This window comes from Apteryx rowi, unplaced genomic scaffold (genome assembly GCF_003343035.1).
Source record: "Apteryx rowi isolate R43461 unplaced genomic scaffold, aptRow1 scaffold_146, whole genome shotgun sequence".
Classification (NCBI taxonomy): Eukaryota; Metazoa; Chordata; class Aves; order Apterygiformes; family Apterygidae; genus Apteryx; species Apteryx rowi.
The window spans coordinates 1,740,110-1,766,681 of NW_020447708.1; the positions used below are offsets into that span (position 1 = coordinate 1,740,110).

At 40.3% G+C, this 26,572-nt stretch overlaps 1 protein-coding gene across 5 annotated transcripts in view; it reads right to left on the reverse strand.

Annotated features, from left to right (window-relative positions):
* The window catches only part of BBX (BBX, HMG-box containing), a 143,328-nt gene that overhangs the window by 23,986 nt on the left and 92,770 nt on the right, over nt 1-26,572 (reverse strand). For 4 of the 5 annotated variants that reach the window (XM_026058346.1, XM_026058349.1, XM_026058348.1 and 1 more), the window contains 8 exons: nt 22,664-22,731; nt 18,135-18,215; nt 16,607-16,687; nt 11,365-11,445; nt 7,910-7,990; nt 4,815-5,736; nt 3,794-3,932; nt 294-442 (listed from right to left, as the gene is read on the reverse strand). In XM_026058346.1, the coding sequence (XP_025914131.1) occupies nt 294-442; nt 3,794-3,932; nt 4,815-5,736; nt 7,910-7,990; nt 11,365-11,445; nt 16,607-16,687; nt 18,135-18,215; nt 22,664-22,731 (1,602 nt within the window). The remainder of the gene's footprint in view (nt 1-293; nt 443-3,793; nt 3,933-4,814; nt 5,737-7,909; nt 7,991-11,364; nt 11,446-16,606; nt 16,688-18,134; nt 18,216-22,663; nt 22,732-26,572) is intronic. The other variant, XM_026058347.1, reaches the window with a different exon arrangement.

Sequence of the window (26,572 nt, forward strand, 5' to 3'; positions counted from 1 at the left end):
TCACTTACCTCACAAATATTTCTGTTTTTGACAAATTTGCTCATCATGAGGAAACTATTTCATGTAAACATTCTAACCAGTTCTACTCAGCATGAAAATCAGGAAAAGACAAGGGTACAGCCTGAAAACTTCAGCATAAATTAACCCAGGTAAGAACCAATTAACTTCAGTGCTAGAAAAACATTTTCTTTGACTCCACACTTTTCACATACATAACAACAAGGTAAGAAAGTATAAATTCCTGAGCTTGACACAGCGTTGTTATCATTTATAAATGTACTGCAGTAATTTACCTTTGTTGGATTTTGGTTGTTCAGATGAGCTGCTTCCAACCTTTCTCTTTTTCCTCGGAACAGATGAACTTTTCCGGTCAAAGGTAACAGGACTGTATTGAGGGAGGCTGTTGAATTTCTTTTCAAATTCTTCTTCCAGCTTTGCTAAGCTAAAGGGGGGAGAAAATCAATCAAATTACAATTTTTCTCCAGAAATGAAGTTACATTTAATATTGTTTATGAGCATGTATGTGTGTATACATACAAACAAATATAAATGTACAGAGAGAGAAGGAGAGGGAGAGAGAGAGACACACACACACACAGACACATACCTGCACAGTGTAAGCATCAAACAAATATGTATTATTCCACCTTTGGAATGAGAATATGTACACTGCAGTTTCTGTGGGGTGCAGTTTTTGTGACTCAGTACAAATTAATTACATTATTTGCATATGTTAAAATAAAAAAAAGTAATGTCATGCTGGTGACATTTAGCTATGGTGCTCCACATACAGCAGACTCTTCCATTCTACAAGGGGGGGGGGGGGTGAAAAAAAAATCAAAAGGTTAAAAAAAAACTAACATCCAAAAAGTAGCAACAGTATCAGTGATGCTGAACTATGAAGAACATGGCTTCTGAAATCAGCAATGTAAAAAGCTAAATGAACCAATAAAATAATTTCACACAAAAATGTCTCAAAACTAAAAGAAAATAACAACTCAAACCAGAACAAAAATGTCAAATTATCCAACCCACCTAACTCTTCTGGGAAAAGGAAAAAAAACAGCCCAAAAACAGGTGCTTTGGGATGGGATTTAACTATACATTTGTTTTGTGGCATAGTAGTTCCTCCTCTCATGTTTTATTTGTTACGAAAGGAAAAATGCATGTAGCTCATGCTTTCAGAAAGCTAGCGTCCCTCACACTTCAGCCCAACGTGAAGGACTATAATTAGCTTTACCTACTACCCAAAAACTCCACAGAGGTGGTACTGTTGTTCATAATGGACAACAACAAAACGCTTGAACTTGATGGGATAGCGTGGCACTTCTGGCGGTAATGACTATGGTATCTTGTATAAGCACTACTCTTTAGTAAATTTTTGTAGCTAGGCAGGAACATAGGAAGGAATTGTGCTTTAATACAAGGCAATTTGCACAGCAAGGCTGTTGAGAGGAGTGGGCAGATCAGAAATGGAGCTGCCAATGGCAGGGGAACAATGAATCTTCCTACTCATCTCAAATTCTGTTTGCTACGGAAAACCAGCACTCCACAAACGTTGGCGTGACTGTTGGATGGGATGCCCATTAAACACTGCACACTTGGAAGTACCACAAAAAATACGATTTTGTTCTTGGCTCTCTGAAACAGCACTTAAAATGAAGTGCCATTCTGTGCACCAAAGCTTTCAGAGGAATGCAGTCTGATTTATCCCTGAAATCATTATTTCTTTTGGTAAGCAATCTTGTCTTCATTTAGTGTGATTCCACTGTAAAACACAGTTTGGGCTCCTGGCAAACTGCATTTTTTTTTTTTTTTTTTTTTATGGGAAGACGGCATACGAGATCAAGGAGATAGCTGACATCAGAGGTGCTCTGTGCTGCTGCCTTTCTGTTCCATACCCACGCTCTTTTTGCCATCGCCAGAAGGGTGATTTGCTGCTTCGACAGCTGACGTACAATCCCATCGCTTGCCCCAGGCCCTCTCCCATTGCCTCCTCTCCCATCCCAAGGGCACATGTGGGGCCACAGCTCTAATTAGGAAGGCCCAGCCCTGGAAGCAGATGAGCTGCCACCCTGGCTAATAATTTATAGGCTGTGCGACACGGGGGCATTAGAGAGTGCCGTTATCACTATGTCAGTGATTAATTATTTAAAGGATCGTTCGTATTGTCATAAATTCCTGGAGCATTTTGCAAGCCTGGTCAGACGCGCGGGGCTGTACGGAGGAGCCGCGTGYGGGCACAGCACTGCCCGCGAAGGCGCGTGGCTGCAAGTGACCAAGGCAAGCATGACGTGGAACGCCAGTGACAGCGCGGGCAACTCCTGACGGAGGTGAGGCGACACAGGGAAATAACGGGAGAAACTAGTAACTCTAACAGCAGTGAGCAGGTGAGAAACACCCTCCCCACAAAACTGAGGATGGGAGATGGCAATGAAGGGAGCAATAAAAGCTAAGGGGAGCGGGTAGAAATAAAACCAGCTCTTCAAGAAGACAGAAGATTAGGCAGTGCAATGAAGAGGGATAACGGATACCTTCTCCAGCACCTACACTCCATAAATTACTGCTTCAGCTCTTACAAAGTTCACTGAACAATATTCATTAATGACATGACTGAATCAGGAAACAAGATGCTCAAATATGTATTTTCCCCATCCAGGCAGGCAACGATGGTAGAACAATACTTGTCAAATGAATGAATTATTTACATAATTTTCCTAGCAACTTTGAATAAATCATTTGCAGCTACATTTTTTTAGTTGGAGATGCATTTGCAGTTTTCATGATATGAATTTTAAATTTATATTAAAAAAACTGAAAAAAATCATTTATGTATTTGATGGCACACGATGTCATAAGATACGTACAAAACTTACATATAATGTACCAAAAATAAAAGAAGTGTGCCATTAATTTTTCTTGAGTATTGCAAGCAAAAGGACATTTGGAGATTTTCAGTAATTTAGCACCTTTGCTGTAAAAGTGAGTTGTAGCTACATTTCAGATAGATCAAGTTATATAAAAGACTGCCATAAGCCTGTACAAAAAAAAAAAAAATTACATTTTTAAGCATACACTGTGGAAAGAATCTACTCCTTTTTTATTCAATTTCCCCTCTGAATTCAGATAATTGGAAGTTTCCAAGAATTTCAAGTAAGTATGAAAGGCTAAGCGGATTTAACAACTATGCCTGAAGTTACATAAATCTGTTAATACTCTGAAAAAAATGGTTATTCATATTTTAGAAAGTAATTCTGTGCAGCCTTGCTAAATTTTAATGCATTTGTAATCATTAATTATTCTTCTGATATATTTAATATCTTTACACTGGATAGGAACAATTTAACTATCTTGCCTCTACAATGGAAAACTTATGTATTTATCCTAATCATTTGGCTATGTTAGAATATTGTTTACTTTTCTTCTGTAAGTAATCTCTTTTCAAGTGGGCAAAGATTTCCATTTTTTCTAGTCTAATTCTGTTTATGATGATTGAACACCTACACAGAACTTTAAATACTGCTTGCAAAGTGCTCTGAAAATATAATTAACCCTCTTCACCAAATCTTGAGCAGGTAAATATTGTGATTCTTTTAGATGTGAGCAAATAATGTCATTCAGATTTGTTTACAGCACTGTAAACCAGGGAAGATTTCAAAGGAATTATTTTGGTATATAACCAACAAGAAACTAGAGTATGACTCAGCCAAACTGGGTTTGTAATTTCCAGGAATTCTCTTTAATTATCAGGTCGACAGAGTCAAAATTTTGAACAGTGCTAGCTGCAACTTACCCCAAAACAAAATCTTCCTTTGGCTTAGGTCTTTTCAGTTTTTTGTTCCCACTTGTCCCACTTTGGGAAAAAGCCCAGTTTTCTTCATTCCAGCATCCTTCATGATCTGAGGAGTTGCCTTTTCCTGAGCTTCTTTTACCTGGGATAGGGGGAGAAAATTGTTTCTCTTCTTTAGAAAAAGTGTGTCACAACAAAGTGGGCTCACAAGGAACTCATATATCCAGTGAGTAATACAACTTCTGATGTTCGATCTTCTTAATGGGGTGTCAAAACAACCTTGTTTTTTTTAGTGAACAATGACGTTGGTGACTGTTGTTTTCCCTATGTATGTACTACCTCCAAACTGAGGATCTCTTGAGGTATACAGGAGGGGAAAAGGATGAGTAGATTTACACTAACAAACTTCCCTAAATTCCAAACATTTTTTCCTTTCCGTTTTGACTGCACTAATTACCCATTTAGATCTACTAATCCAAAAAATTCTTTTCAATATATCTCATGGAGAGTTACCAAAAATTTTAATCTCAAATTTATCCTTCCACAAGCAAATGGGTTCTCTCACACCACCCACAGCAAAACTAACATCCAAACAGAAAACACATCACAGCAACCTCTTTTAGGACTGAGCACTACCCTTACAACCATGACCCCAGGAGTCGTCTATATAGAAAAAAACTAATCTTTTGGGATTACATGAAATACAAGTCCTATATGTAATTTATAAGTAGGTTGATGAATTAACTAAACAAGCCTTGGGTCCAAAAGCTAAATCTCAGGTGATGAAAGACAAAAAGAGAGAGGTTAAGAGCTTCTGAGGCAAGCAGGAATACAGACCACAGGACTCGAGAAGATCTGCCCTGGACCATGGAACCAAAGCCCCACATATCTCAGGCAATTAGACACAGAATTCCCATCACGCACTTCTCAAACTCCACCTTAAACATCAACTTTTGCTTTTCTTCCCACGCCAGGAAGACTTTTGCAGTTTATGCTGTAAATAAACAAGGTCAAAGCCACCCACCTCTGTCCACATTAGCACGCAGAGATGTGAGCATGCCCTCTGACACCAGAGTTTTATAAAGAGCACCTTTGCAAGATCTCTCCGATTTCCTGGAGCCACAGGTTTCTATCTTTTTAACACAGTCATTGTCCTCAGTTTTGACCTGTCCTGGTAAGCTCTGGGGTACCACTTCCTCTGTTGGGGTCAGTGGTTCCACTTTAACGTTATCAGAAGCCTCACAGGGTACTTCCTTGCTGGCTGTAATACTAAGGAAATCAGGAGGCTTTGATTCTTTGGTGGTCTCTGTGGGTTTCTCCTTTGATGTTTTCTTCTCTTTCGATTTCACTTTTTTCTTTGGTGATTTTGTATCCAACAGGCTTCCCTTCACATTCGAAGCAGGGCGCGCTTTTTTGCGGGGAATTTCAGCAAGTCTCTCAGCACCCCAGTCCCCCTTTGCAACAGCTTCAATCGTATACATTACACTTTCAATGTCCGACTCGGAGGACTGCCTCTTTTTACAGGGTTTCTTGGGGGTGGATTTTTCATTTGAGTGCCGGTCCAACTTATTTTTTTTCTTTTTCTTCTTTATCTTTTCTGGCTTGCTTAGCCCAAGGATATTCATGTCAGCCATTGAAAGCTCTGGAGAACGGCACACGTGATCCTTTGAGCTGTCATTTCTCTCAAAGTGACTGCTCTCCATCACAAGACTGGTAAAATGACTGCATTTTGCAGTTTCTGGTTTCTCAGTTTTTGTCTCATCCCGGTCTTGTATCTTTCCTGTCTCTGATTGTTCTACTTTTCCTTTACAGGAGTCTTTTATTGTTGTTTTCTCCAGTTCTTCTGCTTCCATTTCCTCTGGAATTTCTCTTGCCACATCCTCTGATGCTTCCACTTTTATTTTCCCAGGCTCTTTCACTTTTACCCCTTCTGAAGCAAGGCACATCTAAAAGGAGTTTAAAAACAGTCACCATGAAACAAGCATATCAGCTGTTAGCATTACTTACCTATATTTACAGGAGTGCTACAAGGGGAATTTCTCTGGAATCTTGATTTAGGACTGCAAGCTATGCTATAGGACAGTACTCAATGTTAAAGCCCTACTGAAGCGGATCAAGCTTGATTATGTGGTTAAGTGCTAGAATAAGGCCTGTGGATTCTACCACTCTAAGAAAAAAAAAATACTCCAATTGACCTCAGTGGCTTTTCCACGATCCTTTAAGTGCCCTTTATATAACCCAGAAACCCATCGCTAGAATGGTTTTCAGAATACCCTAAGTGCAGTGCAACAGCACAGTATCTCTCAATATTGCCATGGCCAAGTCACCTGAAATCTCAAATCCACTCCCACAATTCCAAAAGGCTCCTATCTACAGTTCTTTCCTCCATTTTCCAAATGACCTTGAAGGGGGTGGAGCTAAGTGAATCTCAACAATCATTTTCATATATCTCGATGTGCAAAATCATTTGAAAGGCTGTAAAAAAGCCTTCCAAATCTTTCTTATGTCACAGACCTATTCTGCAAAGAACTGCAAAGCAGCAGTGGTTGCCATGGTTATCTTCTTCTGGAGATAACAGTTACGGAAACCTAAACCCTCATGCTGTCTGAGGAACAGCCACGTTCAGGAAAGCAGCTGCAACAAGGTCCTCAAGTTGTCATGCTCCTTCTGCACTGCCTTGGGAGAACCACTCAGATCTGGATCGCTTGTAAACCATGCTGACGCTATAGTACTTCATACCATCAAGCAGCTTCTCTTGGAAAGACATGCTTTCCTCTTCGTACTCCTCTCTAAAGCCCCCCAAACTGAATTCCCAGTGCTATTTTGTTTTTAAAACAAATGTCATCCAAACACAGTGGTTTCACTGGAGTGAAACCAGATGAAAAAGGCTTGTTTTGAGCCAGACGCTCTGGAGTCTCCCGATCCTGCTGCTCACCCCACAGGCCATGTGGTCAGTATGGACGTTCTCATCAGATCATTGGGTTCTCTTTAGGTCAGTTTTATAGTTCTCAAATCAGCAATTTTTTTCTTGCAAAAAGTCCTTTTACAGTAATATATGCATGAGTATAACAGCAATGATAGGACTCTTTGTAATAGGTTTCTGAAATTCTTGCAGCACGAGGCAGAGATCACTAGTCTGGCTCAGGTAAATCCAGGTTGGGCAGAGGAAACACTGGAGCTTTGGCAGCACAGTTAAATCCTGCAAAGGAGAACCCCACTGCTAAGGGAAGGTAGGTTCTGCTACCAACCTTCAGTTGCTACATCTGTGACTTTTCTACCACACTGCCATGTAAACATACTCTGTAATTTTCAAAAGCTGAAGACCAATCTTTATAATGCAGAACTCATTGGACAGTAATTGTATTTTGTCAGTTCGACACCCCCCCCCCCCCATCATGGATGTTTTCCACTTTATACCTTTGCTTCTCCTGCAGTAACCAACTAGTACTGAAAGCTCTGGATGTGGCTACAAAAAAGATGTTTTAGTTTCACGAGCTCTAAATAAAATTGTAAACACAGTCTTTATGATTGGGGAAGTTTAAACAAAGCTTAGAAACAAAAGAAATACAACATGTCCATAAGGGGCCATTGGTTTTAACTGATCCCAGAAGGAGGATCTGCTGTCAGCCACAAGTTATCATAGCAGAGTTTACAAATTATTGACCTGTTTATTCCCCATTTTAGTAAAATAATAGGCATGAAAGGCAAAAATAAATCAAAGTGGCTAATGCCTTTTAACAGATATTTGCAATAGCAATGCCCTAATATCAATAACAGACTAATTCAGCCCTTCCTCTGAAAAAAAACTAAAAATAACCCCCCAAAAACAAAAACCTAAAACAAGAAATTAAAACAATTTAAATGGAAATTGGATAATCCCTTTGCCAGCAGGGACTGGTACTTCTTATCAGCTACAGCATAGGCTCTTAGAGCCTCCAAGTTAATGGCTAGTCTAGGGAAATCTTGACTTGTGGCACCCAAGCCAAGATAATTTATGCTTCTATAAGCAACAATGTAATTAAAACTGTAGTACAGTTTTGCCTTCCAGACTTTGGCAATCAACATATTACTTCTCCTCCTCTCTGCATTGGTAATTAGTCACCAGTATTTTAATATTACCTCTGCCAGCTGAAATAATGCTGATGTTCCACACTGCTTTGATAAATCAGAAGGACCTGAATGGGATGTACTTGAAGAAATCTAAAGGAAAAAAAAACAGAGGAGGAGAAAAAAACCAAGAAACATTATTTCACCAGTACGGCTCTTTTATGTTTATCACACAGCTTTGGAAAGGATTATTTCCCTTCCATTACTAACATTCATTCATAAGATCACACCTTGAAAAAGAAGTGTAGACCTGCGCTCACTGTTACAAATAAAGCAAAAGCCCCAGTCCACCATTGCTCTGGTAGATAATACCACTGGACCTTAAAAGCTATTTCCAGATTTTGGGTTCTTGTCAGTCAGGCCTCTCTTTGACGAGAAGGCTGAAATGAAGCACATATACATACTCTTACATGTAAAGGGTTCCCAGCGACTTTGTTAGGGCCAGCAGGGCTGCACCCATCCACACGAGCATGCAATCCAGCTCATGCTGTTTCTGCAGGCTTAGTTAGACATTTGCTGCAAAATCATTTCATTGTCATGGCTTAAGAAGTTTATTCTTGTTCAGATACGGCACTGCCCACTGGTGTCCGATAGCAAACATAAAAGATGCCATGAAACCAAAGTGAATTAGGAGCCCTCAAACCTTTGGTAATCTTTGATTACTGCTCCTCAGCAAGGCAAGCAGGTATCTGACTATTCTCCAAGACTCTTCTATCTTGTATCAGACTGTGATTCTTTTCAGTACTTTAGTGTGTTTTGTATCAGTAATAAGCTGAATTAGATACAGAGAAATAACCACTTTCTAAATGTATTAAAGCATCAACCTCAGGATTGGACATTAGTATAAAGTAGAAAAACTTGTATTTTTAAGGAATGTCACACAATCTGTGAGCAGGCTTGCAGGTTTCTTGTAATTGCTTTCTTGGAAAGAGGTGCAGAATTTTAGGGACCGGGGAACTAAAGTGTTCATGACTTTTTAGCCCCCTCTTTACACCCCCCCCACTCATTCACATATTTCTCTCAACCCAAACAGGCCCACAAAGTCTTTTTTTGCAGAAATCACCCCATCGTCACCATAAAGGAAAAGAAAGAAAAAAGATCAAAAATGCTATCTTAATGTCCTCGGAAGCTGTAGCTTTTCACAGGATCTCCCAAACGCTGCCAAGTACAGCCCAAGTCTCTGAAGAGTGCTCACACTCGAGCGCTGCTAGTGCTGCTGGCGCTCAGTGACAGCGCCACCTCCTCGCCTTGGGGAGGTGATGCACACCCACCGCAGCCTCCCCTCAGTGTTGCTCCTCCGCACTGAGGGCTAAAGACACAGCATGCGTGGAGGCACAGCAGAAAACTGAGCAGAGCTCGTCAGCGACAGCCTTCCAGGCTTCAGACTGCAGAGTGGTTGCTCCAACCACTTATAGAAATGCCCTCCCTTCCCCCAAAGTAACCTGCTTTTACATTTTATTTTTTCACCATCTGTGAAATACTGATTGGAGAAAGAAAAGCCCAGGGAAGGAGGAAAAAAAAAGGAGGTAGAAGTGATTAATCCATGCAACGCAGAGATGAAGGAGAGGCAGCGCGGCGTGGTACACCAAAGCAGAAGTCTTCCAGGGGCTCCGGCGACCAGCTCCCACGCTCCAGGCCCCTGGCACGCCAGCGGGATGGGGGTGGGAGCCCACTCCCCTCCAGTGCACCCCGTCTGCAGTTCAGAGTTACAGTGACGTGCGCAGACGCCTGCCAAATTTACTTGCAATCCTAAGATTCCCTCGAGGTGATACGAACAGTTTATTCGGGCCGCTTCAACCCAGGGCCTGAACTGCTAATTGAAAAGCTAAGCTGAATCTCTCACATTTTATTCACTCCATTACAATCCAGCAGCTCCGAGATCTCCGAAAGAAAAAAATAGATCAGTGGTACTAACGTACAGCTAGGCATAAGGAGGATGTGCTTAGCTGGTCTGCCATGCTTTTGTCAGTTTTAAGGCAGAGCTTTTAACATTCATTCTGTGTATTAAATTAGGCTTGCAGGAATCCATTTGAGTCATCACTGAGAGAGACCACAGAAACCTGCCTAACATGCAAACGTCTCACTGCCAGGCTCGGCTTCACTTTTTCCTCCAACGGCAGTACAAACTCTGCACTCCTGTGGCCGAGCACTTGGACTTCCCTTCAATTCAGGCCTCTCAAGCTTCCCATTTGCTTCAAACTTCTAATCCTGACATTCAAAAGTCCGTCTGGACTCAGCAACAGCCTTTCTGCCGAACGGCACTGGTCAAAACCCAGCACTGCCCCATAATGCAGGATGCCGCAGCAGCTCCGAGGGTCCTAGCTACGTGTCACTAGCCCTCCCGCTGCCCCGGGGCTGCAATAGCTGAATCCCCCTCCGGCTCACTGATCCCAGCTACCCGCAATCCCCCTCGCACCCGCACTGCTCGGCTGCTGCCTGGGGGCTGCCCACAGGGCAAGACAAATCTGTTTTCCACTCATGCATGTCCCTTTAACACCTGCCTTCCTAGTAGTGTTACCGTCCGCGGCACAAGGCACGAAGTACTCATGCTACAGGCGGGGGAATCTGCGCGGTTCAAAGCACAGGGTTTTCTTTCAGCACTTCCAGTCTCTGGCTTGTTCTCCTGGAGAGGGATTAACCTCCACAGCACAACATATGGCTGCATGCCACTAGGTGGGATCCAGGGAAACATTTTCCTCACTGAAATATGAAGTGGTCTTGAAAAAACAAGCACAAAAAGTGTGTGAAGAAGGTGCTAACATCCTCCCTTATTTATCTGGAGCTCAGCAAACATCTTCATCTTTCAAGTCATTAAGAGGAATAACATTTGCAGGCCAAGCCTTGAAGGTTTGAGTGATAATCCCTATCAAAGAGGAAATCTCCAAAAGATTACATTTAAGACTGCAACAAATTCTAGGACTGTGTGGGAAACCTCACCTAGTATTCTCGACTACTGCTGACAATTGTCAATTTAATTTCAAAATATAATATACTCCTGAAACTTCCAGCTCTATATACAGTCTTCTGATGACTTCAAAATCTACTTTAATCTCCCTATTCTGGGTCTTCTTTCAGCAATGCGCCTTCCAGGCCTTATACTTGAGCCTTATTTTTGAATCTTGATATTCACCTCCTCATTAAAAAAGAATGTCATTGTCTCTTGCCTTCACCACTGTTCCAGGAATTGTTTTTATTATAGTTATAAGGCTAGTTTTTCTGAAAGGAAGCATAATTTTTTCATTATGGACTCCAAGAAACTACGCACACTAACAAGTGCGTAAAGAGAAGCTAAGTTCCCCAGGCCATTGCAACTGCCTACTTACCCATCTTACTATTCAATTATTTATTAATTTGTGCTTCTAAAAATAAAAAAAAATTGATTCTAGAGAAAGCCTTACAGAATTTGTACTGTTGGAAAAAAACACACACACATCTTCCCATTGTGATGGTAACAGGTATAACTTTACCTCTGCCAACTGGAAGAGTGGCGACTTCCCACAGTGCTTTACTGGCCCAGGACTTGACAACTGGGAAGTATTTGATGAGATCTAGGTTTTAAATGAACAGAGGAGAAAACATTTCAATGGCAAACAGGAAAGACAGACAGGAAGTGAGAGAAAGAATAGAAAAGTTGAAGAAAAGGAGTTAGTTACATCAGTCACTTTTAGGATCTTCCTGGCAGAAGGCCCTACTTCAAAAAAGCAATCCTAGCCAAGAAACACTTAACAGGCATTTAGAAGTCAGCAGGATATAAGCAGATACAGAATTTCTTCCTTAGATTAGGTTCATGGATTGTTTTCTCCATTTGTAACCTCCATGGACAATATTCTGCTCACGCAGATTCTCCTGTGTGCTTGCTGTGCTTTACGCAACTTCAAGTGAACAGGAAATAACCTGTGGTCTAAAAAAAATGAACTGTGGTGTTCAAGGTTCAGTAAAATTCTCCAGAAGGCATAGGCAATAATTCTCATTTGGCTAGATACAGAAGACGACTATTTGTCTGAGCTGGGTGCCTGTTTCACTTTATTTCTTTAGTTAAAAAAAAAGAAATGAAACCCTATGTCTGGAGATCAAATCTAGCTTTTTAAATAGATGCTGGTGTGCCAGCCTGAGCAAGTAACTACTGCAGCACTTCACAGAAGTGCTTTTATCTCCAGGCTGCTATAGGTAGATGGCAGCCAAATTGTTCTGACCTACTTCAAGTGCAGTATTGTGAGTTCACCAATGCAGCATTTAATCATGTTTCCCATCCTTGATTTTGTCTGGCATGACACTAGGAGGCAGTATTTGGCCTGGAAGCCTTGAAAAACTCTAAGACAAGGGACAAGACAATCAGTGTTTCCCAGACATCTTACCCATCACAAGAAGCACACTTCAGGACCATGATCTTTCAGAGGCAAAAATTATCAGCTTAGCCTCTCTCTTAATATTATGTCTTTCTTTTGAAGTAGATTATTTGAACAGCTTACTTTTCAAATGTCAAGAAGATTCATTAACATACAAAACAAAGAAACCTAAAACATCCATTTTACTGCCAGTTACTTAAAATAAGCTGAATAATATTTAAATGTGTATTGATAATTATTGTTTAATATTAAACTAAAATAATCCAAAATTCTAGCTGTGTTTTGAGACAGGTCATTGAACCCAGCCAGGAACCTACTGTAGTAAGTGATCTTGCACATGGCACTTTGCAGGATGAGGGCCTTAACTTTTTCTCATTCTATAGTAATACATTCTCAGTTCTCAATGATTTCTCCAATGCAATATCAGTGGCGGAAGAGGGTCAGGGAAACACCGACACATTAAAGTATAACCTGAGAACATGCAGACATATCTTGCCTTATGACGCACAGTGTGAGAAAAGAGTAAAGAATTCAGTTTTGACAATAGTATTGGAACTCCTAGCAAAATGCAAGCAAGATCCTTGCAGTACTAACAGGAAGAAAGAAGCCAATATTTTACTTCAGCAACAAACTCTTTTCACAGTCAGAGGAATAAACCCCAAGAGACGCAAGCTTAGAGCTCTCTCTGCTGAAGTTGCTGGCTACATGTCAGAGGTGGGAGGCTGATCAGTCAGTTCTCAGTGAGATTACAGATCTCTTTCTCTGGCTAAACACCATCTTCTAATTTTAAACAGAATAATGAGTACCTGCAGCACCACAATCATAAATAGCTCCTTCTTATGTAGAGGTTTAACTTAGGAACCGTTAGGATCAAGTTACTATCCCTTTTACAATACAGATCAGCATTTTAGCTACCATATTACATTTTAGTTTGTGTAAGAAGCATGTGCCACGGTACCAGTTTTTTAATTTTTTCCAAGAACAGGCATTTCACTTCCAACACCAATATTAAATAACTTCAGTATCTATGCAAACACCAAATAAATTTGCCTATTAATGTAATGGTATTGCCTGGAATGATTACAGCTTTAAGTGAGGCAGTAAGAGGAGATCCTGACCAGATCTCACACCCCCAATTTCAAGGCATTCTGACCAAAGTTCTGGGTTCAAACCTTCTGCTCAGCAGAAGGACTAGACCTCTTGGACTAGAAAGGATTATTCCACTTTGTTGCCTGCTGGGTGCTATTGTATTTTCATTAGATCACCTAGAAAAAAAGTTTCAGAAGAGCACCTAAAAGCAAAGAGTTTGGGGTTTTTGGATTTGTTTTAAGATGGTTAAACTAGCAATTTTATTGCTGCCACTTTCTGGAAGCATTTTCTTTGTTTAATAAAAGATGAGAATTTAGCTAAGAAAATCTAAGAGGTACTTGTGATTCTCCTCTACGAAGTAGTCATCACCATCTGTTCGCGTTTGCCAAACAGACACCCAATAAGACCAAGAGAGCAAGGGGTCCCATCTGTTCTGCTTCCCTCACATGGCACGGAGGATGACAGCATCCAGCCCATGTGACCAGACAGCTTGCAAACAACAACCACACTATGCAACACAGCCCACCGCTCCGAAATCACTGCCCTACATAATGGCTTTCCACAAAGGTACAGATGAGAGGCACAAAAGCAGACCAAATATTTGCAAGGTCAGACCAGAATGAAAAAGTCAAGACCATAACTCAGCAACATTGCAGAATTCAAAAAGCTCTTACAAGGACTTTACAGCCTCTTGGAAGGCCAGTGAACTTGCCTGCACACCCGCAGGACCCAAAAAGTCTTACTCCTGGGACTGACATCATCTGTTGTGGCAAGTCAACACTAGGCAGGCCTCATTAGTCATATCTTCATCAGCTTTAATTGAAAACTATAATACTTGGGATAGACAACCAGATGAAAGGCTAACTGAGGCTCTAAAGAAGAAAGAATCCCATACAATATATAATGAGCTCCTTCTGAGTGACAGGGGACCGTACTCCTGGGATAAAGGCCGTTCATTTTAAGTGACGCATCTACTCGATGGGATCACTGTCTTCACAAAGAACCACGTTTATTCATCCTGCTGTGAAGGGAGTAAAGAGAAAGGGAACATATGAAGAACACCCAGTCAGAACAAAAAATCAGTTGGGATGGCTGCCAAAAGTCTCCAGGCGCACCAGACCACAGCACAATTCACATTATATCACAGGTCTACTTGGCTGCTGGTTAAATAACTACTTTATCCCTCTCCCTCTTTCTTTTGTAGCACTGCATATCGCTGACTGCAGCCTACTGCAAATTCCTTACCATAATTTAGCTTACTAAATGCAGCCACACATTCATATGGATGGGACCTAGTAAGAAGTGGCACAGTACAGAATGGGATTTTTGCCAAACATGACAATGGCACCCTGTGCAAATGAAAGCCCCTGTATTAGAAAGAGCACAAGCAGCTTTAATAGCTGAAAGAAAGGCTTAAAGAGGGTCTGTAGCATGCTCAGTATTTTCCCCTGGAACAACCTAAATGAAATCAGGCTGCAATCTTAAAAAATGCCATTTCTCTAATGCTTTGGATAAAAAACAACATGTTAGTCACTGCCATTTGGGTTTAACAACAACAGCATAACACAGGGGGAATAATCATGACCAACAAGCTTTTTTTTTTATTATTTTGGCCTGTTCAGATTTCAATCCCTCTGTTCCAGATACTGAAAGAACGACCAAAAAAATCCAACCCACTCCTGACTGCAGATACATTTTACTATTTTTCACAGGAAAAGAGACTACTCCCAAATTTAAAACTGTCCTCTCCAGTTTCAAATCAACTTTGTAAGCACCTCTTTCCCCCAACTTTTGATGATTCATGCATGCACTCAATGGGCCAAATGAGCTGGCTCAGCAAAGTAGATATGTGGTTCAACACACTGTCACATCCTTACAACAATTTGGGGGTTTGCTGTTTTGTTGTTTGTTTGCTCATTTAGGAGAGGAACAGATTGTAGGTTCTGTGAAATTTGGAAGGTATGGCTGAGTCACATTTACAAGGTGATTTGAAAATACTGTACTAAAGGCAGTTCATACCCCGTTCAACTCTGCAGATAGCTAGAAGTGCTGTTTAGTTAGAATGTATGATGGCTAAGATTTTCAAGACTAAATTAGAAGATTCAGTTATGCGAGATTTTGCAATAAAATTCTCTATAAAACGTTCGATAGCTTACATCCTTTACTTGGTTTAAAAGGTTGGCTTCAGCCTATGGTTTCATTTTGCTAAATTCCATTGATTTTTCTCAAAAAATCTTTCCAATTTAAAAAAAGGTGGCACATATGAAGACAACTTCACGATTCCAGCTATCAATTCCATTGTATCTTTTACAGGAATGTTTCTGAACATGTATTTTATAGCTGCTGCATCTGTAAATTATTATTTCTTAATTGGACCTCATAAGAAATACATGAAGACCCATCCTTGACAAGGTAAAAACACACAGTGTACAATTAGTTTGAAATTTAACAGGAGGAAGCATGTTGTTTGTAGTCAAACCTCTGTAAACACAGGAATAATGAATAGGGTGTCCTTTCATCCCATAATGCACCCCCAGGGTAGCACCAGCTCCAATCCCAGTCCTTTCAGGCATAGCCTGAATATTCCCTCAATGTAAGTGGCTCTACAAGCAGTACCAGACTGCCCCAAATGGGCAAGAAGAGAATGTGTGGAAAATCAATTCATAGAGGCGCATTAAGCACACGGGATAAGAAAATTCTTAAAAGCAATCTCTACGAACCCCAAATTTTCATTACACAGAGGAGGGAGGATAACTTACATAGGAGTAATTTATAGACTTAATAGGTCACTATCTAATGATGCTGTTACATATCCTTGTAGCTGTTGTGATATGCTTTTTTTGCCCTGCAGGTTTATTTTTCAAAGGATTCTTGCCTCTAGAGTAGATGCCCTTTTCCACTGCTGCAGCCTCCTCCACAGTCAGTGCATAATGTCATTTGAGAACATCCTTTACTTGTTGTTTTCCTAGATGTAAGTTAAAAGGCTATTTGGAAAAAGACAGTATGCAGCTGTCCTTTGGTATGGAAGGCCAGGTAATGTTCACAAGCCCAACGCCTTCTGTGTACACTATAGCTGGTAGAGCTGGCCAATGTCTCGTCAAATCAATGGTCACTTCCCTCAGGATTTTCTTAAAACAATGCTGTCATGAAGATGTACTTCTACTGATGTTTTTTTCTACTGAGGGGAACCTTTATGAGATAGAGCGCTTAGCCATCCAGTGACAATTCTTCTTGCTTCCTCCCATCCTCCCCCAACATATTTTAGCTATTATACCTCAGCGAACTGAAACAATGCAGACTCCTCAGTTGGTTTTACAGCCACGGGGACATCTGGCTGTGATGTGCTTGAAGAGATCTGTCAGGAAAACAATTATTTTTGTATTAATTATCTCTTCAGTTTCAATATCAAACTTTAACACGCTAAATTTCTGATCCCTTGTACAGAAAGGCTCCTGGTACTTAAAAACCATGCAGATGAGTCCGAGCATGTCCATACAAAGAACAGTATCTGCTTTCCCAGAAGACAAGTGAATGTTGATCTGTGACAAGTACTTGAATCATTTTTCAAAATGAAAATTTTTCCCAAGATCAATATAACATGCTGACTTTTTTAAAGGTCTTTTACTTGCCCACTGATATGTCAGAAGAGGGATAGCAACAAAAAACTTAACACCATGCTGCATTTCACATTTCAGTGAAAGACCTGACTGCAGAATGGTGGTGCTGATAGAGCACAAATTGCTGCTTAGTATGGAAGATGTGTGGACACAAGAACAACATATGCACATACTTTAAAAAGAGATACCGGATCTACCCCAGGCACTGAGGGAACTGCATTTTATGCTGTCTAACTTATGTCAGTTCTTTTTGTTGCAAATGACACTTCAGATTAATGTTAGATTTAAGTACCAATTATTTTTCTATTGACACATGTACCTACTACCTACTGATTAGGTGCARCCTCACTATGAGCTATTTAATTTCCTTGGGAAATGAGACAAACAAACTAATATGCATTTCTAACTACTAATCATCACTGAGCTACTTCCAAACTGCAGGTTTTAGTGGTGCAGACATGCTTGTTTCCTGGCACCCATGAAAATCCTTGCTTGATGTGTAAGGAGAAGCTGGAGGCTTCTTAGCAAGATCCTAACTTGCAGCACACAACATAATTTCTGCCTGCTACCACATGACTGGTGCTTTCCTGCACAGGCACTGTAAAATGAACTCAAACAGTGAGTGAGTTGGGATTTGTCTTACTGGTTGAAAGACTTACCAGTAAAATGCAAGAAACAGACTGTTATCAAAAGGAACTGAATAAAATATTACATTGCTCAATTGACAGTATACAAAAATACCTTAGAAATACTTAAAGTTGGTTAATTCCAGTGTCATTTATGATAATACTGTGGTAATACTTCAACATCCTAATACACTTGTTGAGACTTTAATTATTAAGACTCTCTAGTTAAAAGCTAAGTAAGTGCAGGAATGACAGATCTCTAAATTACKGCTTAAACCATGGCTCCACTATTGTGCTAGGGCTTCAATCATGTGCCAAAACTCTCTTGCACTTGAAGTCTGACGTATCTGCTTGGTAAATGATCCAGTACCATAAACCAAAAAAAAAACAAAAACAAAAACAAAACAAAACAAAAAAAACCCACCCCAACAACCCCCCCCCCAAAAACAAATAAAATCACAAATTTTACTCAAACAGTTTTGATTCATCTTTCAGCTAAACATCAGATGTTTCTTTAAAAAACAAAATTGGGGAAGCAATCCTTTTTAAAGAAACTCACCTCTGCAAACTGAAACAATGACGACTTCTGACAGGCTTCCGTAGAATTAGTCGCATCAGACTGGCAAGTACTCGAGGAAACCTGAAACAAGGGGTGCGGAGAATAAGACCTCAAGGGGGTTTCTTTCAAGCTAAGAACAACATCAGGYAAAAAGAAATACCAGGCAGCAGCAACAAGCAGCAGTGTTTAACAGAAGATGGACAATCTAATGTTTCACAGTCCTGGACAAGCTGAATTCAATTAACAGGTGAAAACATAATTTAGCACCCATTTTAACATATTTGACATTCATCTAAAAGCAAAGAGAGTGAAAATATCAGGGATTGTTTTTTATTCCAACCTTTGCATAAGTTTTATGAAATAAGATATGAAATTGATGATCTTAGGCTACATATACATCTACCTTGTATTGGTGATGCTCTCAGCACTGCTATATCTGTAATTTATACTTTCATTCTGAAGAATAAAATTGATTACTTACAAGCTAAAAAAGAAAAAGTTTTCAAAGACACTGATGATTGCTAAGTGACAAAAATATTTACAAAAAAAAATTCCCTAATCACCTAACAGCAAGAAAATAAGCAGTTAAGGGCACCACAATCCTAAAAGTGCTAAAATAATGTACATAAATATATGGTTTAGAGGTGCTTACAAGAAGCAGTGCAAGAAAAACTCACTTAAAAATTCTGAAATCAAAATACAAAGAAATGACTGTGGTAAAGCAACAGCATTATTGAAATTAAGACAAAACTTAGACATACTATTATTAGACAGAAATGTGTTATTCAAGCATTCTTCTTAAAGGAGTTATATCAAATAGGAAACACATTTATGAAATGTCACATCTGGGTGTAAAACATTTACATATGTGACTTGTAGAAGCATGAGGTACTGCTAATAGGGTATGTAAGATGACTTACAGAAAACATGAAAGGAAGGACTTTGTGGGATTTTAGGAAGATAATAAAAAAAGTTAAATAATAGGATGGATTTTTTCCCATAACATTTTTAATTTTCCATACAATTTCAGATTATTTAAAATATTTCCATGCAAATGTGACTTTTATCTTATTTGTTACCAGAACAAGCATTTCAATAGCATTTGCTAGTGAATGCAAGTATGAGATTTAGCTAGCAACTGCATCTGGTCCCTGTAAGCAAAAGGCATCACAGAATAACCAGGCTTACAGCAAATACAGATTGTACCTCTGTTCCTGCTGCTGTTTGTCCCAGATGCTTATGCCCTGCAGCAGTGCAACTGGCACTTCTGTTTCAGAAATCTGCTGCCCAGGACCCCCATATTTCCCTCAAAACACTAGATCCAATTGCAGCAATTTCCATGCCAAGGAGAACTACACCACCGGACAATTTGCTGACGTACACAGTTAAACTCGTTTTCTCCTTGCCATACAACCAAGGGGTGACAACAGTACCTCCCATAATCAATGCTTTCATTGTATTTATTAAACATTGAGCAGGATACTTTAATGGTGTACTACAGAAGCGTACCGACACAATGGGTTCCAATGATCAAAGAATGCACATTTCTCACACCTTACTTTTGCCTTTTTAATGGTTTGTGCTACAGTTTTCATTGATTTAATATTTTTATTACTGCTTTTTCATGTTTGTGTATTATCTGTTTAAAACTTCTGTCACTCAGCAATGGTATGGGTTATACCAGAGATGCACACCCACCCTTCTGCCTCTGAGTGACCTGCCTCTGAAGCTCTGAACCTCTGCACTGGTGTGAAACACGTGAGGGTCCTGCTTGCACGCCTGAGCGTTCATTTGGTGCATTTCAGACCACTTCACTGGTGGGAAACTTCTCAGGAGTGAAAGCACTTGGGATTCAGCTACCCATAAAACTCACGTTTTATGAAGTTCTACGTGACTGTGTGAACACGGATCCCAGTCAGCACAGCACAAATCAGCACTGATTTGGAAGCCACTGACCTGCACTGCCCCAGCAACACTGTGCTTGAGCTAAGCAGCCCTCCTGAGAGTGATTATTATGGCTAAGCCTCTGCAACGCAAGAGCTAGAAGCACACTCGCTCCCCAGGAAGGCACACAGAGGGAGGACGTGTCTTTTCATTGCATCTGGAGCCATGTGGTGGGAGTCGGGCATGACTTGTTCATGTTGTGATACAGGAACCACAAGCCGTGGAATGAGGGTAGCCCTGTTTCCTACAGCTTTGTGTTTAAAGGATGGATTTTTGGTGTCTAGTAAGTCACAGACTCAGAGGCTCTTTCGGGGTGAGGATAATCATACATTTCATATCAATTTCTGGTATTTTAAAAAAGTTAATGTTGTTGCCTTTGCTTGGCAGAAGCACTAATTTGAACTTGTTTCTTCTACCCAGCTGCTTCCCCCTTCCTTCCCAACTTGTCAGAAATTCCTTATCTCCAGAACTCGTAACTCTTTGGTCTAGCTGAAGCTGACCAAAGTGTTAAAATAATTATTGGAGGTAATGGATGGACAGACATTGCCACTGCATATGTGTCATCTCCTGCTGTAACAAAAGTCCTCAACATTTCATGAATTATTCTCTTTCTTACTACCCACATATCGTCAGTTACACTGAAAGAATTTTCATTTCTGATTTACACCCCAGATGACACCATTCTGCGTAGCCCCTGGGTAACATGGCACCGTATAGAAGACAACCTTTCATTCCCAGAAAGAAGGAAGCCATGAGGACGTTGCCTCTGTATCCTCACTTTCCCTTGCAGTTTATCATAACGTACTTTAAAGTGAACAAAAAAGAACAAAGATAAAAGACACCTGGAACATACGCTCACCTTCCTCACAAGCTGATAGCAAATTTTAATATGGCCCTGCTATATACAGCAGCGACAAGGGGAATACTGGTTAAAGAGCCAGGTTTTGGACTATGGTACTATTAAGGAGTTTTCTGAGAAGTAACCTATTGAGGCCACTAGGTGTTGCTGTAAGGCAAGCAAAAGTCATCATCGGCAAGGTAAAGGAGAGTAACCAGGAAGGTGAGCTTGAAAGCAAGGAGCATTCCTCATGCAGTTTCAGATTTTCTTCTAATAAAACAGTTGTAATAAAGTGACAGGATCAAGCTTTGTCTAGTGCAACGAAAATAGTAAGAACAGACATGTTAGCCGTTTTTGTTCAGGGGTTTAACAACATATGCTCATGTATGCATCACCATTTTGCATAACTGATGGAAGTACTCAAATGCCAAGTGAAAATTAATTGTTTAACTAAATCATTTGTTCATTGGTGCTAAGGTTTTTAACTTTTCCTGCCTACCTGCTTGGTAACTCAAGCTAGTGTTTGGAAAGCAATCACGTATCAACCCTATTACTAGAAGAAAAATTCTGCAGTCTATTGAAAAAGTTATGAGGACAGGAATGTAACCAGCAGCATACAGATATGAAGACTGAAACCCCAAAGCCGTTCTGTAAATATTGCTGTTGTGCCTCTTTTCTCTTCTTGCACTGATGCATGCTCACACTGGCACCCGACATTTGCAGTCCTGACAACTGTAAGTAACACCTGACTCGAAAAGTCCCTATACATCCATTACATACACTTAACAGAAAATCAGTGGGCGTTGAATAAATCTACTTGGGATTAGCAGACTTGTTACATAAGTATCACTTTCCTCATCTTTTCTGAAGTTCTTAATAAACTATGCTAGTGTTCTTAATAAACTGTACTAGTGCTCCACTGCTTTATATTAACATTTTTTAAGATGATAATAGCGTTTCAAGACCTGTGCTTATTCAAGCTAAATGTTGAACCTCTTCACTGATAATACCTCAATAGTTACCTTAGTGCACCAAAGGCACCAATATTCTCCACAATGTCAATACCAACTCTAACACAACACAATTTCAAATTGCCTGTTGTAGAGGAAAGAATCTTACCAATTCTACAACAAATTCGTGAGTTTTTTTCAGTTAGCCTACCACACCATCTCCTAGTATGTGCTGCTGTGTCACTTAGGTGTCTCTCAGACCAGTGCTTATTGTCTCACCAGCAGGACTATTAAAATATGGTAACTCACTAGTAAGTAAGGGCTAATTTCTGGCCCACCATGATACTTGGCAACAGCCAACAGATCCCTCAACCAGATTTGTTCAGGCTGTATATATGAAAATTATTTTGCTTTACATTTTTGGTGAAAGCAGATTACACAGCTTGTTTCTTTGGTGCAGAGGGTCAGATTTCAAAACAGAACCACAGAGTGGCTGCGTTTGCAAACCACCTGTTTTTAACCATCACTGTATTCCAAGTCTTCTGTCTGTGAGAGCATCATCACCGGGCAGACATGCATGGTTTGATCATACATTAATCGGTCACTGAAGTTAATATTGAAGCGATGTCAAAACCAGGCCCAACATCTACATACATGGTTGGAATATGAGGCTCGCACCTGGGTGGCACCTGAGGTTACCTAAGATGTATATTAAATTTCATTTCCAGCTTGTCAAATACTCCTTTTCAAGGCTTTTGGTAACTGAGCTTGCAGTGAGGGAGAAGATAGTTCCTTACCTCTTGTGCAGTCAGGGCATGTTCCCCTGCTAAAAGCAGCATACTCAGGCCTCCCATTTGTGTAGGATCTGTTAAAAAGTAAAACCAAGTCTTCAGCTGATTCATTTGCTTGCTGCAAGAACTTATCATTTGCAGTGTTAAAGCCCCAAAAGGCTACTTGTCACAGACACTCTAAGCAAGCTGCCATAAAAGCCAATTCAAGAGAATCGCAAATAACCATTTCTGTACCCTCTGGGAGAGGCTTTCAAAGCTGTTTGAAGGATTTAATTGGATTTGTGTGCTTAACACCCCATTGTGTGGATTTACAATTTTACTGCCAAAGGTTTTATGTAATACAGAGATGGATATCTTTAAAACAGCTACTGTAATGATCTCGTACGTAAATGTACACAGTGAAGATGCTCTAATATCACAAATGTTTATAACTCAACAGATGCTTCTACCAAGGGAGCAGCCTCCTTCCTTAGCCACTGAACAAGTAAAGGGATGGAAGAAAATGATGTGATCAAGCTCTGAAGCAAATTTTCTATTTTCATTTAGCTTTAATTTAGAGCTGCATTTAGTGGTGAAGACTGCCAGCCTGACAGCTCCGAAGCATGAAGCGCTTTCTCCACTGTGCCAGGACAGCACAGGCATTGGCCAGGCAATCTGCTTGCCTTCATGTTGCCCTGCCAGTATGAGATATACTTGAAGAAAGTAAAATGGAGATATAAAGGTTCTTTCTCCAAGTATTTGATTCTGATGGTTTCTAGCCTCCAGCCTTCCCGCACCTCAGGAGCTCTGAAAACAATAGCAAAAAGTGAAAGCAATGAACACTGACACGGCATCACTCATGGAGTAGCTTTTCCAGACATCTTAAAATACTTGGTTGTTCTTCATCGTTATGAAGACTAATTGTCTGATTTTGGGGGAGTGCCTTGGAAGCAATGCAGGGTCCCAATTAAACACAGTGCCATGTACAGAGAGGGAGACAACCTGCAGCCCAAATGTCTCACACAACAGGCGCAGTGTGAGAGAAAGGAAAGCCTTATCCTTGCTGTACTGCTAAAGACACCCAGGTACAAAAAGACAAGCGACTTTGCCAGGTCTCATTAAGCCTGCACTCACATTTTTCATCTTTCAGATCTCCATTCACTGAACTATATAGAAACTACCTTGACAATAATAAATTACGCTTGCCCAGGACCATTCTCTGGAATGGAGGCCAACTGGCCAAATTACCCTGGTCCATTTGGTTAAATTTTGTTACCCTCTTTAACAGAATAGCTGCATCCAAAATGCCTACTGGGAACTTCCCTGGCCCATTCCAACTCAAGAACTGTGTCTAGGAATTTCTGGGGAGAGCGTCAGCTGAAATGGGCCAAAACTGTACCTGCAAACTTCCCAACGATTTAGCGCTATGGATGATCAAGTTCCCGTTCACGGGAACGCTCACTGCCACTGTTGAATTAACACTGTAGATGCTGCCAAAGGTTCTCCCTCACTCAGCATCCCACACTGACATTCACAGGGTAAGTTTTTTCAATAGTCTTTTAAAAAAGAGCAGTAAACTAAAGCAAAAGAAAGTGCTGTGAATAAACCAAGCTCATCCACTAACTCAAGGATAGAAGAGTGGTTCACGGTCTTAAGAATACTCCCTAGATAGTATCTGGCTTCAAAACCAATGTTCAACTAGAATTATTTTTTCCCTTTACTGTAATGAACAGTTAGAAGGGTGGATTTTTTTTACTTTTTATTTTTTTAAATTTAAAAAGGGAAGAAAAGGTGTTAGGCTTACACAAAGAGACAATGCACTAACAGAAGTGCAGGATCTAGTAACAAGAAGTGACTGAAGAAACAGAGATAGAAGATGGGGAGGATCAGAAAATAACTAAGCACAATTCATCAGTGAAGCGATCTTGTCAGAATAGCACTTTTACCATCAAAGTGCTTGATTAGCAACAGTTCTGTCCTTCAAAAAAGAGGAAGTCAGAGCAACTGAAAAGTGAACATGTACCTTGAAGGAGAATGACTGAATAGACAGTTCACTTGGAGGAATGAGAGATTGGCAGAGACCTCCCAGCCCATCATAAACTTACTGAGCTCCATATGAAATATTTAGGAGTTGGCTGGTTGCTTTCTACTTTCTCTATTCCCACTGGAAGGCAGCTGCATAACCTGAATCTTCTAAGTATTAAGAGCTTTCTTCTAATTTTCAGCTTAAATTTACTCAGGGCCAAGTGGTACACATTTGTACTGGTGCCCACTCCTTTAAACTTGAATAACTGTTCTTAAATGGTATCTTCCCCTTTGCTGTATTCACAGGAGTCATCCTATTCTTTCACCACTAGGTTTACTAGCCTAAGCAAATTAAAATCTTCTGACATTGGCATGCATATTTGCCTCCTATTGTCCTAACCACCCCTGTAGCTCTCCTCGCCAGTTATTCCAGGTGGAGCTCCTCTGGCTTGCACATGAATGATCCAATGCACAGGCATCCYGGATAAGCTTGCACCTGTGCTCTGTTCAATGGCATTAATTCTTCTCTACAGTTCCTGGAAATACTTTGCCTGACACTGTAGTATAGCACTTTCTTACGCCCCTATCACACTGATGGCTCATAGCCCTGTTGTGATTGATCTTTAGGTCTTTCCCCTCAGTCTTTTTGCCAACTGGAGAACACTCAGCTTATAGCTCTAAAATTCTTCCCTCGCTTCTAAGTGTCTTCTTTCTAAAAAGGTCTCCTGTTCTCTCTCCTTCAAATGAGTAGCTTTTAATTACAGGATAAAGCTAGGATTTATCTTTTTTTTTAAGTAAGCAAAGCTTCAACAGACACTTAAACCATTTGTTTAAAAATAAAAATCAAGAGGAGGAAAAAAATGACAGCTTAGTGGAAAGTGAAAGTTTAATTTGGTGCTTAAACAACTCAAGAACACTTATGCTGCAGCTGTAGCAGAGGGCTTGCGCTTCCATGTCTGAACTTGATAAAAGACAAAAAACCTCCCACTAAGGTTTCAAATTACGAAATAATATAATATAAGGGAAGACAACATGTAAATATTTCAACACTGCCATATGTTTATAGCGTCTTCTAAGGACAACTATGTTTCTCTTATGGCACTAAGAACTTGCTGGTATGAATAATTTAGAATTCTAAGTGTTATTTTAAAGTTGTTTACAGGTAAATCAAGAGTAAAGAGAAAGTAGTACACATATTTGATATGTAGACTGGGAGGTGATTTGTGACTTTTTCAACTGCTTTTAATACTGACTGAACTTACAACCACCTAACTACTTGGGAACAACATCTTTTGTTAGTATTAGACTGGCCAGAAACTCAGCTGGCTGGCTGGCATCACAGCAATTTTTACATCAGAGGAAAGTAAGATCTGAGGAAGAAATGAGCAGAAAGAAGGCCTGCAGGTATCAGTTTCAACTAAGTTTTGGCTGGGTTCAGAATTAAGCCTTTTCTAAAAACAAAAACTGCATCTCTATCGGTATATTGGCTGTTCTATGAGGTGTCTTTCCCCCTCACCCCTTATTTTCACAAATAAAAAGCTTTTCTGACTCAGCCGGTTTTCTTCTGATCCCAAAATGTAAAAGTATTGGAAATCCTGCACACTAGTATAGGAAAGCTGTTGCTCACTTAGCTCTGTAGCTGTGAGAGGAGATGCTGCAAGGGACCAGACAGTTGTCTTTGCCTCATGCTCTATGACAGAGCATAGGTGAGCCATGTCATAAAAAACAGGCTCAATCACAACGTCCAGGCTGGATGAGAGCAAAGGACACTGGTGATTCTGCAGGTCAGAAGCCCAGTGCTGGCGCCACACCTCAGGTCTTGATAAAATGACAGGGCAACATGAAAAACTTGAAAGAAAAATTGGGATGGTTACTGTCAGAATGCCAAAAAAAAAAAAAAAAAAAAAAAAA